At 41.7% G+C, this 19,140-nt stretch overlaps 2 protein-coding genes across 2 annotated transcripts; one reads left to right on the top strand and one right to left on the bottom strand.

The window, feature by feature from the left end:
* Positions 1-361: 361 nt before the first annotated feature.
* Positions 362-6,166, bottom strand: LOC107597951 (inactive phospholipid phosphatase 7). The gene is made up of 2 exons (XM_016289164.1): positions 5,755-6,166; positions 362-747 (listed from the first exon to the last, which is right to left on the bottom strand). The coding sequence occupies exons 1-2, from the start codon at positions 6,119-6,121 to the stop codon at positions 362-364; spliced, it is 753 nt and encodes a 250-aa protein (XP_016144650.1). The 5' UTR covers positions 6,122-6,166.
* Positions 6,167-10,399: 4,233 nt separating this feature from the next.
* Positions 10,400-17,142, top strand: fam78ab (family with sequence similarity 78 member Ab). Its single transcript, XM_016289144.1, has 2 exons — positions 10,400-11,452; positions 15,844-17,142. The coding sequence occupies exons 1-2, from the start codon at positions 11,160-11,162 to the stop codon at positions 16,367-16,369; spliced, it is 819 nt and encodes a 272-aa protein (XP_016144630.1). The 5' UTR covers positions 10,400-11,159; the 3' UTR covers positions 16,370-17,142.
* Positions 17,143-19,140: the final 1,998 nt, after the last annotated feature.

The raw sequence follows: 19,140 nt of genomic DNA on the forward strand, positions 1-19,140 counted from the left end.
CTTTCTGAGCAACTTCCTCTGTAAGACGCCTCAGTTCTGCAGAATTAAGAAGTGGAAATGAGATAGAAAAAGAGTTGAAACAACTGTGCAGTGAAATCCAGTGGCTTTGTATGCACTTTAAAAATACCCTAACTTCATCTTTTAAGTGTCATATAAACACTAGAGTGTGACTGAAATCACACCAGGTGTGACCCTAACAGACCTGATAATGCAACTGGAGCATGTAAACTGGAGCATCCAGACTGCATTTGTCCTTTGCATCGTGCATCAGAAAGACTGAGGTACAACATGTGTTTAATCCTACAAATACTGGATTATACATTTGGACTCTGCATGTAAACATACTGCACATGTTTGCAGTCTAATGGACAGAGCCCCAGCTGAAGGTCCCGATGGAGATGAGTGTCTGACAGGCTCCAGACGATAGCCACACTTTCTCCATCAGACTGAAGTGAAGGAAGCTCAAAGTGAAGCACACCATGTCTGTCAGGTGGTGTTGGCCCAGCAGAACGCGCGACAGGCCCACTAGGATGGCCCACAGCACCAGCAGGACTCGCAGCAGGACAGCCAGCACCAAATGGGACAGGAGGAACTTGGACACCATGGCTGCTCTGCTGGCGTGAGCGGCCGGGAACGAATACGTGTCCAGAGCCACACAGTCAAGGAAGCCAGGAGTTATGTCCCATGGTCCTTTGCGCCGGACCAGTTTCTGAACCCCGGCAACAGTCAGGATGTCAAGAATCAGCGCTGAAAGAAAGGAAAGAGAAATGATAGAGAGGAGTCAAGTGTGTCTTCACCAGGACATCTGAGTCCAAAAAAAGAGAACAGTTCTTCATTTTAAATCAAACTACATATCGACTCAAACACTTTATGTAGTTACAACTTAACTAAATAGCATAAAGACACTTAAAGTCCGAGTAAAGCAATATTAAATGTGTGTTCTGAGTTTGTCACATCACAGAAAAATGTGTTATTAACTACCCAGCCAAAGTTGAATGATAAAGAACGGCAAGTAAATAAAATACTGCTGGTGGCGCTGAAACCACGCCCACTCGCGGGAAAGCTGCTATCTCTCTCAAACTGTCAAATGCAAATAAATTTAAATAAGGAGACTGAGCGGTTTTGTAAATTATCGCAATCAAGTGTTATGCATTTATGTGACGAAGGCATAGCTAGCTAGAAAACTTTAGGCTGTAGTAACTAACGGTAATGACAGTAATTCACAATTGAGCGGGTGATAGCGGGTGAAAATTGTGTCACTACATCAAATCTCAGTAAAAAATATTTCCCCTTCTAGGGAACTCAACTCAAGCTAGGGGGCACATTGGGGAATGCAGCCTGCATGACCAGTGTCTGAAGCACGTGTGAAACAACTCCAATCTATTGGCCCACCTGGCCCATGACGTCATAGAATTATATATTATATGACGTATTCAGCACCTGCTGAATACGCCATCCACTCTTTGGATGACGTCTTCAGGAGTCGTCTGTTTGAGACCAGGGCAGGTGAGCAGTGTGAAAGTGTGTGTGCCTCCGTTCCAGAGGTTTCTGGCACTTGAGGACACGCATGATCTATCTGTCATCTGTTTTGGTCAGGAGCTTGCACATTCAGAGTTCGAGGGCTCTGAACGTGTTCATTGTGAGTGTTATCCAATGAGAAGCTCCATTCGCGTTTGTCCCTCTTCTCGAGAGATGAGTGACAAGGGTTTGTGTCTCGCGGCCCGGTTCCGCCGTTGCCGCAGCACAGTTTATCTCACCTCACGTTCATCGCTTTCATCTGCGGCATCTGCACACCCTCTCTATACGGGTTGTCAGATGCCACAGATATTGTTGGGTTGTTATGACGATGAAGTGTGAGCACGGAGTTGTTTCAGCCCTGATCCTGCGGGATCGTGGGCGGAGCTATATTCAGCTCGGCCGTGCCTCTCTAATATGCATGTTATTGTGTGTGGAGAGCCTCGCTGGGCGTGAATATATTTAAATATTCTGTGGAGAGAGGCTTTCTCTCCCAGGATTTTCAGCACCTAGAGTGGTTATGGGGAATATCTTTTTGCTCTGGAATATGGCGGTCTGAGGGCTGCTATACTCTAGCCTAGATTCTAATAACTAGGTTGGGTTCCCCTTGGCACAAGTTTTCGAGTAAGTGCTGAAGCCTTTGTTTAGGAATCTGCTATTCGAGGATAGCTGTGTTCCAGCGCGGAGACAGCTTCCCTTTTAGGGTTTTTAGATTGTGGTCTCTGTGAGCCCCTTGCCTGGACTGTGCTGTCTCCCCTTCAGGGTTTTAAATAGATGGCCCACTTCCGTGGCCTGGGCAATCTTCAGCCTTATCTGGGAGAACTGCTATTCGAGGATAGCTGTGTCCAGCCCTCTAGTGCTACGGCTACTGCTTAATGCTTAGGGGCTTGATCTCGGACTATGATGTTTGTGTTCGCTCTTCAGCGAATCATTTACTGATGGTCTGGATCTCCCTCTTGTGAGATCTTAATCAATAGCACGGTGCTTTGCTAGCCTACTGTGAGACTGACACGGATTGTGGACCTCCTTAATATAGCCTTCTGAGGGTGGTTACATTCCAGCCATTGTTTTTGGCAGCTCGGGCTTACTTGAATACAGCTATCTGTGGCTAGCTGTGTTCTACTGCAATTGTGGTGAGCCCTCTCATGGAATGGGGCCCTTTCCTAGAGCCTAGCTATCTGAGGATAGCTATGTACTAGCTCAGTGATCGCTCCCCTGCTTAGGCTTTTAAGTAGGGGTCTCTTGAGCCCTTACCTAGACAGTGCTGTCTCCCCTTTTTGGGTCGTAAGTAGACAGCCCACTCTTTGTGGTCTGGGTAGTTTCAGTCGGTCCCCATTCTGGTAGCCCTTCCCACGTACATAGCTATCTGAGTATATCTGTGTGCTAGCTCAGTGACTGCTCCCCTTCCTAGGGTTTTTAAGTAGCGGTCTCTTTGAGCCCTTGCCTAGACAGTGCTATCTCCCCTGCTAGGGTAGTAAGTAGATAGCCCACTCTCTGTGGTCTGGGCAACTCTGCAGGAAAGCTATCTAGGCTAGCTGTGTATTGTTTACTAGGGACTGACAAGGTTTGGGGTCCTCCTTAGTTCAGCTACCTGAGGGTGGTTACATTCCGGTCACTGTGGTGGCAGGATGGGCAGACCTGAATACAGCTACCTGTGGCTAGCTGTTTTCTACTGCAATTGCGGTGAGCCTTTCATGGAGTGGTCCCTTTTCCTAGAGCTTAGCTATCTGAGGATAGCTATGTGCTAGCTCAGTGATCGCTCCCCTGCTTAGGGTTTTTATGTAGCGGTCTTTTGAGCCCTTACCTAGACAGTGCTGTTTCCCTCTTTGGGTCGTAAGTAGACAGCCCACTCTTTGTGGTCTGGGTAGTTTTAGTCGGTCCCCTTTTTTGGTAGCCCTTCCTAGGTACATAGCTATCTGAGGATATCTGTGTGCTAGCTCAGTGACTGCTCCCCTTTTTTAGGGTCTTTTAAGTAACGGTCTCTCTGAGCCCTTGCCTAGACAGTGATATCGCCCTCTGGTCCACAAGCCTTCATAAGACCTTAGGGACATAGCTATCTGAGGATAGCTGTGTCCTAGTTCAGCAGCTACTCTCTTTACCTGGGATTTAAGTAGCATCTCTTGAGCTCCTCTAGAGGCTTTCTAGGTGGCCTCTTCAGTGCCCTTGTGTGTCCAGGCTAGTTCTGCTCACATAGCATAGCTATCTGAGGATAGCTGTGCTCTTAACTTGGATGGGATGTTCCCCTTGATTTATTCGGGTTCCCCCGTTTCTGCCAAGTTGCGTGAGCAGCCCGTGGCGTCAGTCGAATGGCCCCTTTCTGAGGAAAGGTTTTGTTTATGTCTGTTGCTTCCTTGGTGCTCTCCCACCAGGTGGACAGGCATGCGCCTCGGCATGGCATGGTTGGATTTCGTTCCCCAATGCCCTAGGGGGCACAGCATTGAGTTCCCTAGAAGGGGAACGTCTCGGGTTACACATGTAACCATGGTTCCCCGAGAGGGAACGAGACGCTGTGCCCCCTTGCCATGCCTTCAGCCTCCTCGGACAGCTAAAGTGGATGACGTATTCAGCAGGCACGGCATGGTTGGATTTCGTTCCCCAATGCCCTAGGGGGCACAGCATTGAGTTCCCTAGAAGGGGAACGTCTCGGGTTACACATGTAACCATGGTTCCCCGAGAGGGAACGAGACGCTGTGCCCCCTTGCCATGCCTTCAGCCTCCTCGGACAGCTAAAGTGGATGACGTATTCAGCAAGTGCCCTTTTATACTTTCGGGCATCCCCCTATGACGTCATGGGCCAGGCCGTTGTTTCACACGTGCTTCAGACACTGTTCATGCAGGCTGCATTCCCCAATGTGTCCCCTAGGGGGCGCAGCATTGAGTTCCCTAGAAGGGGAAATATTTTTTGCTGAGATTTGATGTAGTGGCACAATTTTCCCTACACCCGCTATCACCCGCTCAATTGCGAATTACTGTCATTACCGTTAGTTACTACAGCCTACAGTTTTGGGCAGCTCTGTAGGAAGTTTCCTCTTTTTGTGAAATTTAGATGGAAAATTTGTGCCTTTTTATTGTTTGAGTCACTTATCAAAAGTTGCTAAAAGTAGCTATATTAAATTTAAAATAGCCAAACTTATTGCTAGGTGCTTTTGGAAGAAAAAGTTGCTAGGGTAGTCTGAAAAGTTGCTAAATTTAGCAACAAAATTGCTAAGGTGGCAACACTGAGCGCTGCTTCAAGTCGAACACACCTCTTATTATAGTGTTAGGGGAGGGGCCATGCTCGGTGGCTCCATTGCCACACACATATATATATATATATACTGTATATATATTAAAACCTATTCAAAATATTAATAAAAACTATAAAACCACCCTGACTCATATTTGCTGAAATACAATAATTGTTTCTTGCTACTTTTGAGATGCTAATTCCAAAAATTGTTTCGGTTTCTCACAAAATCTGATGCATTTTGTAGCACTTTTGCTTTCAAGAATTATTTGTGTGGTGAAGAATTCTTGTATTTTTCCTTAATCAGCAGAAAAACACACAAACACACAATTCTTGTCTGAATCTGAGCAGATTACAACTACTTGATCAATTCTCAGTCCATTTTCACATGTATGACATTATTTGAAGCCTGATCCTTATTTCGGCCCCGATCAGACAGAACCACCGATCTATATAATGTTCTCTATTATAGATCAGTGGACAGAATGCGTTTTTTGCAGTGAGAGGAGACTTTTTAAAAATTGTTTTCTATTGGCAGTGAGCACTGGAGCACTTTGTAGGAGCACTCTGAGCACTGCTCTTTTCGAAATGAAAAAAGTCAACCAAAAAAAGACCTCGCATTTTCAAACATGAGCCAGGAGTTTTATGCTTAAACAGTAACAGAAAATTACATATTTTGAGGAAAAAGATTATCTTGCTAAGTTTGTAAAGATTTTTTTTTTCTTTAAATTGAGTATTTGAACATTTTTCATCTGCTTTGCAGATGTAAAGTTAAATGATACATTTTGAAAAGTTTTTTTTTTTAAACATTTGACTGCTTTTGTTATTTTGATAAATGCATTAAAGCTGATACATTCATATAATTTGAAAAATCTTCATTTTTATTTCGCGAAAAACACATTCATGATAGAAAGTTTTTATTATTATTTTTGCATTCAGCATCATCAAATAAGGCGATATTAGGCTGTGTAATAGTATCTAAGTGCTAAAACAAGACTGGCGAAGTGTCTCACCAATCAGCAGGTTGATCAGGACCTCTTGTCCAGCCAGTGTGCTACTCTGAGTGAGACACACCAGAGTGCCACAGATCCATGTGAAGCCGTGACCCGTCAGAGCCAGCAGCGTGACCGCTGAGCACATGCTCCCCCATGAGGACGTGGTGTGGATGCAAACACCCAGGCGCTTGGACAGGCAGATGTCGATGGCCAGCAGTGAGTTGATGGCGATGCCTCTGAAGGACGGGTTGAGCAGCATGCAGTCTTCATCCGGCAGCTTCGTTGTCTCCTTCACATTCTTCACACGGGATCTCGTTCTACTGATTCTGATGGGTCTTGGACTGGCCAGATCTTCTCCACGCTCTGTTGTTTCGCAGTGGGACATTCAGGGACAGAAACTCGGGCCGGCCCAGAACACTGCTGCTGCCACCGCTGCACTCCTTCGCTCTGGAGCGACTAGGGTTCAAAGGCATCATGCTGTTTAATCGTACAGCAGGATGAGAAACTTATGTGAGCTTCAGATGTAGACTCAAAGTAGGCTGTGAAAACAGTGTCAGATATATTTAGACATGCACGAGTGTGTATGTGTGTGTGGATAGAGAATAAGTGCAAACTAACACAACACATTTAGCATCATAATGCTGTATCATTTTCGTTTTAGAAATGGGTAGTTGTTAACAAATAGACATGAACTTTTTTGCAAGATTTTAGATGACATTTTTTTTTTCACAGTTTTGATCACCCTTTTGTCCACTGATTTAATTAACTGGCCTTGCATTGTGAAAAGTTTTTTTTTTTTTGAAAGTACAAAAATCTTGGCCCATATTTGGCGTCCTTTTCTTCTTTTCCTGCTGACTATGCCGAGCATTAAAGTTGTTTCCAAGGAATTGATGTCCAAAGTTTGAGTGCCACAGCTTAGTAATTTTACCCACCAAATAATATCTCTGTTTTAACATGCTCTAAGATTGTCTTGTTTGTAACTTTTGATGTCCAAGGCACTCATAGAATACACCTCCAGCACCACAGTTCGAAGACATCGACTTTCCATTCTTGAGTGTCCAGCTTTCACTTGTGTACATGGAGATTGGGAAAATAATTGCATTGTTTTATATACTGTATATATATATATATATATACTTTCTAGACAACAGAAAATAAATATTTGCTTAATTATCAGTAATCAGTAAGCTCTATTTTTTTTATTCATTTATTATGCCTCAGAGTCATGTCTGAAATCAGTTTTGTGCAGCACCTTATGGAAACACTGTCTGTGAAGTCACTGCCTGATAGGCAACAAAAGTAACAAAGCAGTTGATTAAGCTTTGGTTGCAGCCAGTCCTTGTTTGGTTCCTGAATTAATCAGTGTTTTTGAATAAAACAGTTGAGTGAATAATTCAAAATACTCACTAATAAAAACAGTCACTTGTTGCCACCTACTGGTGTAAGAATGTAATTTGTGAAGAAATATTGTGAGTCACGCCCATAATTTGATAACTGGTGACAAAATAGTACTAGACTTATTTGCGTAATTCATGTCAGTTTTCACATTATACTAAAAATTGATGCACACATATGTATCGTTAAAGGGTTCGTTCACCCAAAAATGAAAATTAGCCCATAAATTACTCACCCTCAAGTCATCCTAGGTGTATATGACTTTCTTCTTTCAGACGAATCAAGTCGGAGTTATATTAAAAATTGTCTTTGATCTTTCAAGCTGTTTAATGCCACTCAGCTGGTGTTGCATGCATCAGTCCAAAAGAAGTTAAATAAAAAGCGCCCATCCATAAAAAAACCCCATCTCACATGGCTCCAGGGGGGGAACAAAGGCCTCCTGTAGAGAATCGATGCATTTTTGTAAGAAAAATATCCATATTCAAAACTTAATAATCACTTTAATCTAGCTTGCTCCAACAGTTGTAAACGGAAGCAGCTCCGGGCTGATGACGTATGAGGTCAGCTTTGCGCATGCTCAGAAGTGACGCATGCGGAAGCGCAGCAGAGAGATCGAAACAAAACAGTGGTCACTTATTAGAAGTACAAAACAAGGATTTGTAAAGAAGAATGTCGGAGGATTTCGATATAAACCAAGAGGAGACTGGTTTTCCTTTGCTAAAGTAAGGAAACTTTGCTTCCTTTGCTCCTGTAAACAAACGTTGGTTTTCACGAGACTCACTGGCGCATGCGCAACACTGAACTCATATGTCATCTGCCCAGAGCTGCTTCCGTGTACAACTGTTGGCGCAAGCTACATTAAAGTGATTATTACGTTTTGAATATGGATATTTTTCTTTCAAAAATGCATCGATTCTCTACAGGAGGCATTTGTTCACCCCCCGGAGCCATGTGAGACACTTTTTTAAATGGACAAGCGCTTTTTATTTAACTTCTTTTGGACTGATGCATGCAACACCCATTGAGTGGCATTAAACAGCTTGAAAGATAAAAGACCATTTTTAATATAACTCCAACTGGATTCGTTTGAAAGAAGAAAGTGAGTAATTTATTAGAGAACATACAATTTCCTAAATTTCAAGGTCACTGCTTAGTCCTCTTTGAAATGATCCTAACAGGAATAGAAGGGCAGTTTTTTAAGCATATTTCATAAATTAATTGTATTCTGAAACACAGTACAAAACACTTAAATTAGATATTTGAAAAAGAACTCTGATCAAAAACATTGCAAGATGACTCTAAGGTGACTGAAAGCCTGCGACAAGAGGTTGTTCAGATGAAGGCCAAAGGGACGACGCTTTCAGCCACTGCAAGAGAAGTTGGTCGTTCCAAATCTGTGATTTCTAGAATATTGCAGTTTTACAATACACAAATTCATTCAAGTCCCCCCAAAAGGCTGGTTGTCCATGTAAGACAACTGCACGAGAATACAGGAAAATGCAAAGACTCTCAATGGGGAATCGGTTCAACACTGCAGCTGGAATTGCTCACCAGTTCAATGCTGAACAGGGTATGGATCTGTCTCAGCACAATTAAGAGAAGTCAGATTGAAAGCGCACTCTGCAGTGACCAAGCCTCTCATCAGCAGAAAGAATCAAAAGTCTAAGCTCACCTTTGTTGAGGAGCATGTTGTGTGGAGAGAGGAGAACTGGTCCAAAGATCACTTTAGTAAGTAAGTTTAGTAAGTTTCATTTATTTGGGTCAGATGGGAAACATTATGTTCGGTGTCAAACTGGGGAAAAGACTGAACCCCGAGTATGTAAACAAGTCAGTGAAAGCTGGAGGAGGAAGTGTCATGGTTTGGGGATGTTTTTTGCAGCAGGAGTTGGGCCTCCTTATACAGCTACATTGCAGGGTGAATGCAAATGCTTATCAGAACCTCCTTCAGCAACATGCATCCTCCTTCCCTGCAAGCATCTCTGAATCAACCTGCCATTTTCATGCAAGACAATGCTCCCTGTCACACTGCAAAACAGGTAAAGCAGTTCTTTGAAGCTAAGAACATTGAAATAAGATCAGAGTCCTGATCTAAACATGATTGAAAATCTCTGGAAAATACTTGGCAGCAAAGTTATGGATATTCCTACTAATTTCTGACAGCTGTAACCCTCCAAAATTTTTGTTGTAATCTTCTTTCGTGCTATAGTGGTTACTCTTCTCTAATTTTGATCACTGTTTTACACAAAATAAACGTTTTTTGTTTAAATGCCTTCGTCATTTTGTCAAATATGTTAGTAGAACAGTATTCCCCACAGCTATTCCTTCAAATTTTGAGCGATGAAGATTAATCAAGTATTTATAGATTGTTCTATAATTTTGATCTCCATTGTATATAAGCTTCCATTTCACAGACTTCTATTGTTTTTATTTACGGCTAGTTACAAATTTTACAACCTAACCCACACACTTATCCCTAACCGAACCTTGCTGTATTTTTACCATTTAAAAAATACTTAATTTACTTGATTTTTAAATATGGGGACACCCCAGAAAGATGGGTTTGACAGGTTTAGCTTTATTCCTAAACCACATGTGAAGCATCAGCTGGCCTAAGTTACCTCAGAGCAGTCCAGGGAATCAGCGCAGAAGGCCAGCTCTTTTGATCCTGCTCACAGTCGCTGCGATCAGGTTCAGTTCAGACATCAATTCACACGCTCAGAAATACTGTAATACAGCTTGGCTATGGAAAACATCTTCACTGTATTAGTAAACTAAACAAGGCTTCAGCATCCATCACGGTCCGCTCCATAACAGAATTACGAATACTACTATGCTAAAGATATACACTGCTTTTTAAATATTAATTACGTACAAAGACGTACACCCTACTGATTGGCTGCAAAGCAGAGAGCTGACCAATGAAGATTTGGCTCATGAATATTAGTATAATCACGTGACTGGACGCTTGTAACCTCACATGGCTTTAAATATGAATGAGCTCTGTTTTCACCAGGAGCTTCGGCGTTCTCCAAGGTGCTTAAACGCGGGCGCACTTTTATCATCCATATTGCCATATGAAGCTTCTTAGACTTTTGATGCTGCCTGTAATGCCTTCAAAATATATAAATATACCACATCATTTTCGCCCAACAAACTGCACGAGCACCTCTCTCAGCGCGCCCTCTCAGGGAGCGGAAGTGACGCCACGGGCGCTCGGAGTGCAGCAGCTGCAACTGATGCGGTGACGCTCACAGCGCTGCGGGACGGAGGCTGAGCGCAGCGCAGCACCGGCGCGAGGATGAGGATGGATTATAACTGATGAAGAGAGACGCAAAATGATGGGCTGTTCATCACAGCATGTGTGTTCGTGACAGCGGGACTGATTTATTCACCTCTTATGTTTGTTCATGTGGGCTGATGAAGTTCACCTGATGCTGAGACGGATGGTTTACGCATAAGTGCATAAGAAAGTGAGCTTCCTCCAACTGAACCTCAAGGACAAACTCACGGAATGTAAATATTCATTGCAAAAAATAAAAAATAATTGCGTTACTTTTGATACCCAAACCGTCTAAAACCCCCAAAACGACCCAAAAACCGTTTTGCGCGCTTTGTAGTTGAACATCGCACCAAATGCCAGCAGTATTCTGAGGGGATGGATGTAACCTATTTATTTTCATCTACAAGCACGCGAACCTACAAACGAAGTAGACAAGTGAACGGTCAAAACATCTGAAAAGCATGTAAGACCACTGCTGTGAGGTTACGACGCGGAAATGCCGGTTTGATGATGATTGGAGAACTATGTGTCAGCGGAGCGTTATAACGGTCCGCCAATGACGGAAAGTTGACGAACATTGTTTTTAGTTCATTTAATTTTGTTTTCTTGTATTATTCGACGAAATAACGTGATGTTTTTGTTAATAAGAAACGCTGTTTTAAGTCCTGACGCGACACCGCGACGCGTCGTTTAGTGTTTGCGCGCACAGCGTTCTTCTGAGGGTCAGTGTGTGTCCTTCTGTGGGTTCATGTTCTGCTGGCCGCTCGTGCTGCTGGTGATGGGCTGTATTCAGAGCATCAGATGCAAACCCAAGAGTTTCCGGGACAGCATCATGGTTCTGGAGGTGAACTCCTCCATCGACTCGAACCCCACCAGCATCGACGAGTCCTCCAGCGTGGTGCTGCGCTACCGCACGCCGCATTTCCGCGCGTCCGCCCGGGTCCTGGTGCCGCCGGTGGCCGATAAAGAGAGCTGGACGGTCGGCTGGATTCAGGCGTGCAACCACATGGAGTTTTACAACAACTACGGATCCAAAGGGATGTAAGTATATCTGACACTGAACACAAACTCAACACCTTCTGCCTGCTACAGCTCAACACTATAATGCATGACATGAATTTATGTTATGTATCATTTGCTTGATTATAACAATTTACAACACTGTAGAAACTACAACTGTAGCAACTTTTAACTAAAGCTTTGTCTGACATGGTAAAAATATTTTTGTTTGAGAAATGACTGAAAAGACATGGTAACACATTGTTTTAGTGTTCTAATTATACGTGTTACACGCACTTACTGTAGCCTACGAGAGTAAATAATGCATAATGACATGCAACTAGCCCTAAACCAACCCCTAAACGTAAAGTAAGAACATTAATTGCACTTCAGCACTTAATTGTATAATTTCACTGTAACAAGGACAGTGTAACCAGAAACAACTTTCACATCAAATACACACAGTTTATTAGCAGTAATTACACAGTCATGTTGGACAGTCAGAAGTCAGCAGTCTTCAGATGTTCGGCGATGATAGTGTATTTGTTATACATTTCTGTTATTTCTACAGTTATTTACTGTATATCACCCAGTATAATACTGCAAATCAATTCACTGTACAGTAAATAACTGTAATTTCCTTTGCACCATGGGAATTTCCTGTGGAGTCAAACACCACATACAGAGACTTACTGTATTTTTTTTATTTGCTGTACACTACTGTATTTATTGGTCTCTTCAGGCTATTCCATTGAGTCCATTGAGTTCCATTGAGTTAAATCGCTTGCAATGATTAAATAATAATGACTGGCAAATCCGTTTGTCCTTCAGGAACAGCGCGAGCGCCTGGAGTACTAGAAATATCCCGGGGCATCAATTTACTGTCCGGCATCCATTGTAGATCTGATCACTAATTAAAATGGGTTCTGTATTGTCTTTTGTCGCGTCGCGCCGCGCCGCTCGCGTCCAGAAGGTAGACACGGAACCAGCACGGCAGCGCCACGGGTTTTGCTCGGGGGTTGAACCCGTGAGCGGAAGGGATCCGGAGAACATCTGCGCTGTGAGTCGATGCACCTTACGAGAGAATAAGAAAAACCAGCAAGCAAGGTAAAAACATATGTATGTATGTCTGTGTTTTTGTCAGTTTTTTGCACAGCAGTTTATCGTAAACATGGCGGTAACATAAACTTCACCACTGTCTTTTACCGAATTAAAATTACTTTAACGAGGAACACTTATCTTATATTAAAGGTCCCATATTGTCAAAACTGAAATTTCCTGGCTTTTTTCATGATAACTGATGTCTAGGGGATATGTAACTACCATATAAGTTTCAAAACAGTCAGTCCACAGTAAAATGCACACAACCTGCATAAAGTAGCTGTGATTTTTCACAAACAGTTGTGACTTCTGTAAAAAGTTGACGTCAGAACAACACAGTCACCGCCTTCAGTCACCTCCCCGAGCACCGCCCACCGTCCCACTCTGCTTTTGCCAAACCCCCAGACAACATCACATCCATGCCATTGCTGAGCAACAACAACACGGAAACATGTCGAAAAGGTTAACTTTAACCATGAAACCAGATCGGCCGACCTGTAACGTTACACTCTCACTCGAAGGATGGAGGATCTGACAGGATTGTTACTATGAGGTGGAGCACATCTAACGTGTATAGTAAAGACAAACTCATGTCTATCTAGTCATGATGAAGATGTATATACATTTCAATTTCAGCAGGCAACTATTTTTACAGCTACAATATTGTTCCAGTCACAATTAATCACAACAATGTATATACAATTACAAATGATTATATATAAATCGTCAGTTTGTTGTTTTATACACATGCACACAGACATTATTTCATACACGACAGTCGTGAGATGCAAGAAACAGATATACCTACGTTTTGGAGCAGCATCTGGGATTTGAAGATGCCTTATATCTATTCTTTGGCTGCTTATATTTTTTCCCCATTATTTTCCTGTTGCCTCAAGATTCTCTGTGAGGATAAATCCAGAGGATACAACATAATGCACTGCAAAAAAACACAAGACAGGAGAAATGGTGAAGATGCAGTGATCCAGCATTGGAAGACTGTGTATTTTTAAGTGTTATATGCAATGTTTTAAATAAAGAATTTGATATTTTGTAATAATTGTGTCTGTTTGAATTGAATGTCAGTAGTACCTATGTAGGAAAAAAAAAGAATTCTATATAAAAATGATAAAAATCTAATGAAATCTATATTCAATTGAATGAATACTGATGACTTGGATTTTTTTTTACAGTAATTGCACTGTATTACACGATCACAGTACCACATAGTTACTGTAAAACTGAAATACAGCTGTAAACAGTAGGGCTGTGCATCTCATGACTCAGGCCAATACGATACGCATCTCGATGCATAGCCAACGATACGATACATTAAAGATACATATGAAGCAGCTACCGATGCGATACGATTCACCCTTGTTTCGATGCAGTGCGATCCGATTCGATTCGATTCAACACAATGCGATTCGATGCAATGGAGAAAATATACATTTTCATGCCTTAAAGTCCCCCTGTAGTCAAATATTTTATCCCTTAAAACTTATCTTTGATCATTAAAATTACATATTTAAATGTTTTTTCTTGTGAAAATAATTTTCTCATTCCTTAAAATAGCTTGAATGCAACTCTACACCCTTGCCTCATTTACTATACACTGATCTATGAATATGCAAATTAGTCCCGCCTCCACTCAGTCACACCAGCCAGCGCCTCCTGATCCACTGAACTGTAGTAAACGCAAAACAATGGCATACACGGGTAATGACCGATAAAACGATATTTTTACTAGCGGACAACTACAGTGAATACTGTAACATTCGTTAAAGTTACTTACTTGACGATGTGGTGTCCTAAAATGCCTTGAAGACTCGCAGTTACTGCTATCATAAAAATACACTTTATATGTAGATTTAAAATTCTACAAAAGACACATTTAATGTCCAAAAACTTTACTCAGAATTATTGCACTCCTATTTGATTGCGCTCTGTCTGTTTAGCGCGCAGATGCGCTCGTTCACTCGCCCACGCCTGACAGCAAAATGGATATGTTTGCATGACTTTCTAACATTTACAGATGAAAAATATACTTGTGACATGTCAGTTATTCACTGAGGAAAACACAACGTCTCAAATGCATTAAACAGCACAGATATATTCGCTGTTTGTCATGGTGGATCAGTTTGATCCATGATCGAAATTAAGGTCTGCTTAACAATAATGCTACGTTCAAGTCCTCCTGGGACGTTCGTACTTACGACGTCAGGTGCGTTCAAGTCAGTTTAGTCTGCACAAGATGGCAGTGTACCTTCTTTTAATAAATTACAAGAAAATACAACGTATATTAAATGCAGTTAGCTGAACTTTAGTGTCTTTGACCCTCTTAAGTGTAGGACTTTAATACATCTTTATATGTAATTTCATAATTGTGTTTGAAATATTGTTAAAGTTACTGCTGAATGTACTGACAGGCATTTATGATAAACTAAAAATATATGTTAATGTCATTTCTATTGAAACTTGTGTGTCATGTATTTAAATCTATTTGTAATTACACATTCATAATGATGAAGATGTAGTTTAGTAACTTTGAAGGTTACACTTTTAAGGTGTCATTGTTACAGTGAAATTGTACAAATAAGTACTGAGCAATATTAATTACCAAAATGTACTTACTATATAATTAAGATTAGGGTTTGGTTTAGGGTTAGTTGTTTGTAATTATACGTAATTTACTGTTATTACTATAGTAAGTAAATGTAAGGTGTGGAACAAGGACACTAAAGTAAAGTGTTACCCATTTAACATGTATTAAATGTAATATTAAATAACACACTAGTTGAATAACACACAGTTAACTAAAACTAAACCATAAAAACTAATAAATGTTAATATGGCTTTACACAGACTTTAATTTGACATTATTATAATGTATACTTTTTAAAAGTGCACTTAACTGTGCTAAGAAACAGTCATGAAAGTGTCTCTTTAAGTACAACTAAGTGATCTTTTATTTCATTAATATTATACTAAATGCAAATACAGATTTCGAAAAATGTGCTGTTCAGATTTGAAGTACACTAAAAGTGCACATTCAATACAATGAAGTGCACTTCTTTTTCACAAGAGCAGAGATGTGCAGCGTGAGTCAGAGGATGATGATGGTGGTGGTCGCTGGAGCCGATAGAGATGTGTGTTTGTTCTTTATTAAAGGTCTCTTTTGATGGACAGTCAGACTCACATCACCATTCTATGTTTAACTTCCTCAAAAGCATCTCTCGCCTTTGGCAACTAGTGTTCTGCTTTCTCTAGAGTCAGCACACTTCATTCAGCCCAATTGTTGTCATGCTCTCATCCTCCGGTGTTTCCCACAGGTCCAGCTGGGAGCTGCCGGATCTCCAAGATGGAAAAATCCAAGCCATCAGCGACTCGGATGGCGTCAACTACCCCTGGTACGGCAACACCACCGAGACCTGCACCATCGTGGGTCCCACCAAGAAGGACACCAAGTTCACCGTCAGCATGAATGACAACTTCTACCCCAGCGTGACATGGGGCGTCCCGGTGAGCGACAGCAACGTGCCCATGCTCAGCAGCATCTGGAGGGACCAGAGCTTCACCACGTGGCTGGTGGCCATCAACCAGGCATCGGGCGAGATCCTGGAGCTGCAGACGGTGCGCTGGCACATGCGTCTGCACATCGAGGTGGATTCCGACAAGCCACTGGGACAGAGAGCCAGGCTGTGCGAACCCATCGCGCAGGAGCAGCCGCAGGTGCTGGGGAAGAACGATGCCATCCCGCCCAACGCCATGGTCAAACCCAACGCCAACGATGCTCAGGTACTGATGTGGCGGCCGCGGACAGGCGAGTCGTTGGTGGTCATCCCTCCCAAACACTGAGACCAAATCGGTTTGGAAATCACTGTGCTAAACGCCATTGCAAAAAGACAAAGTGGGAATATTGCATCTCAGATGGATGGAAAGAGTGTCCGATTCTCGCTGCCTTACGTTTACATTGCTTTCACTGCAAACTCTTCGCCTTAAACCGAGTGCAATGCAGTACACCTCGCACATCCTACCTGTCCCTATTTGCACTGGATGTGTCCCAGTTAGTCGTCGTCTAATGGGACTGCGATGACCGCCGCGCGCCCAACCAAACGAGGACACAGTCCTTATGCATTCAGTGTTTTCAGCACGAGCTTCAGTGTTTTAGTTTTCCGTCAACCAGCCACTTCTAGTGTGTTCTACAAGAGAGTCCGAGCCGAGAGTCCAAAAATATATATTTTCTACATGAGTTGCTGTGTCAGTCAGTGTCAAGACGTCATGGCCAATCGATAGAGTTCTTACGAGCTAACGTGCAATCGGTCCATTCTGCTGGTGTTTGAATGAGATGTGCATACGGCGACAGGAGCGCTGATGGCTGCATCTGCTCTCGTCATCCATCTGCTCCTCAACTCAAACACCATCAGCAGAAGCTGAAGAGAGAAACGTCACGTGTCGTTCTCTAATAAATGCACTGAAAAACCCTAGAATGAGTGAAACTCGTGTCCAGGCAACAATTCTGCACAAGAACTAGACATTGTTTTCATGGCAGTACTACAGATGTGACCATGATGTACGTCAAAAGTTTGAAAAAATTTCAGATTTTTTTTTAAGAAGTCTCTTCTGCTCACCAAGGCTGCATTTATTTGATCTAAAATGCAGTGAAAAGAGTGAAGGCATTTATAATGTTACAAAAGATTTCGGTTTTAAATAGCCTAAATGCTGTTCTTTTGAACTTTCTGTTCATCAAAAAACCCTGAAAAACAAAAACGTATCACAGTTTCCACAGCACACCTGTTTTCAACATTGATAATAATCATAAATGTTTCTTGAGCAGCAAATCAGCATATTATTATGATTTCTGAAAGATCATGTGACACTGAAGCCTGGAGTAGTGATCCTGCAAATTCAGCTTTGATCACAGCAATACATTTTAAATTGTAATAATGTTTCACTCTTTTACTGTTTTTTTTTGTTGTTGATCAAATAAATGCAGCCTTGGTGAGTGAAGAGATTTCTTTAAAAAAAAATTTAAATCTTACTGATTCCGAACTTTTGACCAGTAGTGTGTAAATACTTTAACATTTTTATAATATATTTTTTGCATTGCAGTGTTGAGAATTTGAGGTCAAATTTGCTTAAAATTCATGCAAATGACACTTAAGCACAATTTTTATCCATTTTGCAACTCGATAAGATTAAACGCACTTCAGCGCTTCCTGATGCCATTTGTTATTGATCCCATTGAAGGCCTTATTATGCTGAGATGTGATTGTGTTGATGGACAGATGAGCGTTGATTATGTGATTTAGTCCAGCTGGAGTCAAACGCTGACCAGCATTTATATGCACACATGGATCGAACGCCACAACAGACACTGAACTTTACATCCACCGGACGTCTCCTTATACAATCAATTAAAAGACCATCACTTGTGTTTTATTTCATCAGACGCTTTTGGATGTTTGAGTTCATCTCACATGACGTGGGTCTGCATGTGTGTGTGTGTTTGGATGCTTATACACAATGCAGTGTTGCCAATTTAGCTACTTTGTAGCTAGATTTAGCGACTTCCTTCTGAGACTTTTTTCAAAAGTTTAGGAACAAATATAGCAACTTCTTGGACAAACCTTATCTAAGTTCTCATCTTGCCCACTGATCTACATTCATCTTTATATAGATCAGTGACTTTGCCATTGTTATGTCATCTAGTGACATTTAGCTACCAGTTTTAGCTACTTTCAATTGAAAGCAGTTGGCAACACTGACACAATGACTGAAGAATTCGATTTCAGATTTCAGAGATTTGTACTTCCAACAGACTTTTATCCATCATCAGATCAAATACATTCACTATTAAACGCTCGTGTTCATGTCAAGACTCCTCATTCTCACACGATTCCTGCTGTTTGGCTTGAAATACTGACCAGATGAGACACAATATGACACCTGACAGACAGTAAATCCACAATAAATCCTCCAATCATTTAGTTTTGATATGAAATGGTAACATTGAGTTCCTCCAGCTCCATTAGCCGCACAACATGTTTATAGCCTACTGCAAGTGTGTGCGCGTGTGTGTGTGTGTGTGTGGCATCAGACTTATTTTTTTCCCTTTTCAGAAGGAATGATGGGATTTTTGGCCATTTTATAGCTTTGACAATAATACTTGAAAAACAGAAGTGTAGTGGGAAACATTTCAAACTGTGAAAATGCACATTTGTGAGAACAAAACATTCAAAGACAGCTGCATTTTTCATGAACAATAAAACTGTGAAATTCAGCAGAGACTCTTGTCTTTTATTCAGTGCGAGTGTGGCGTCTCTGCATTTTGTTTGTTTCTGCATCTTTTATGTGATTAAAGATCAAATATTAATATTCTGATGAAACCAACAAGAGGAGCTCCCTGTTGAAAAAAACAGCACATGCTGGTTAGGTATGTTTCGACGCTGGGATGCTGGTTTATGCTGGTCCTTTTGCTGGTTTATGCTGGTCCTTTTGCTGGTTTATGCTGGTCCTTTTGCTGGTTTATGCTGGTACTTTGCCAGCACATGACCAGCATAAAACAGCAAAGGACCAGCATGAACCAGCAAAGGACCAGTTTAAACCAGCATCCCAGCGTCAAAACA

The sequence above is a fragment of the Sinocyclocheilus grahami genome, unplaced genomic scaffold (genome assembly GCF_001515645.1).
Source record: "Sinocyclocheilus grahami isolate Dianchi unplaced genomic scaffold, SAMN03320097.WGS_v1.1 scaffold241.1, whole genome shotgun sequence".
NCBI classification, from domain to species: Eukaryota; Metazoa; Chordata; class Actinopteri; order Cypriniformes; family Cyprinidae; genus Sinocyclocheilus; species Sinocyclocheilus grahami.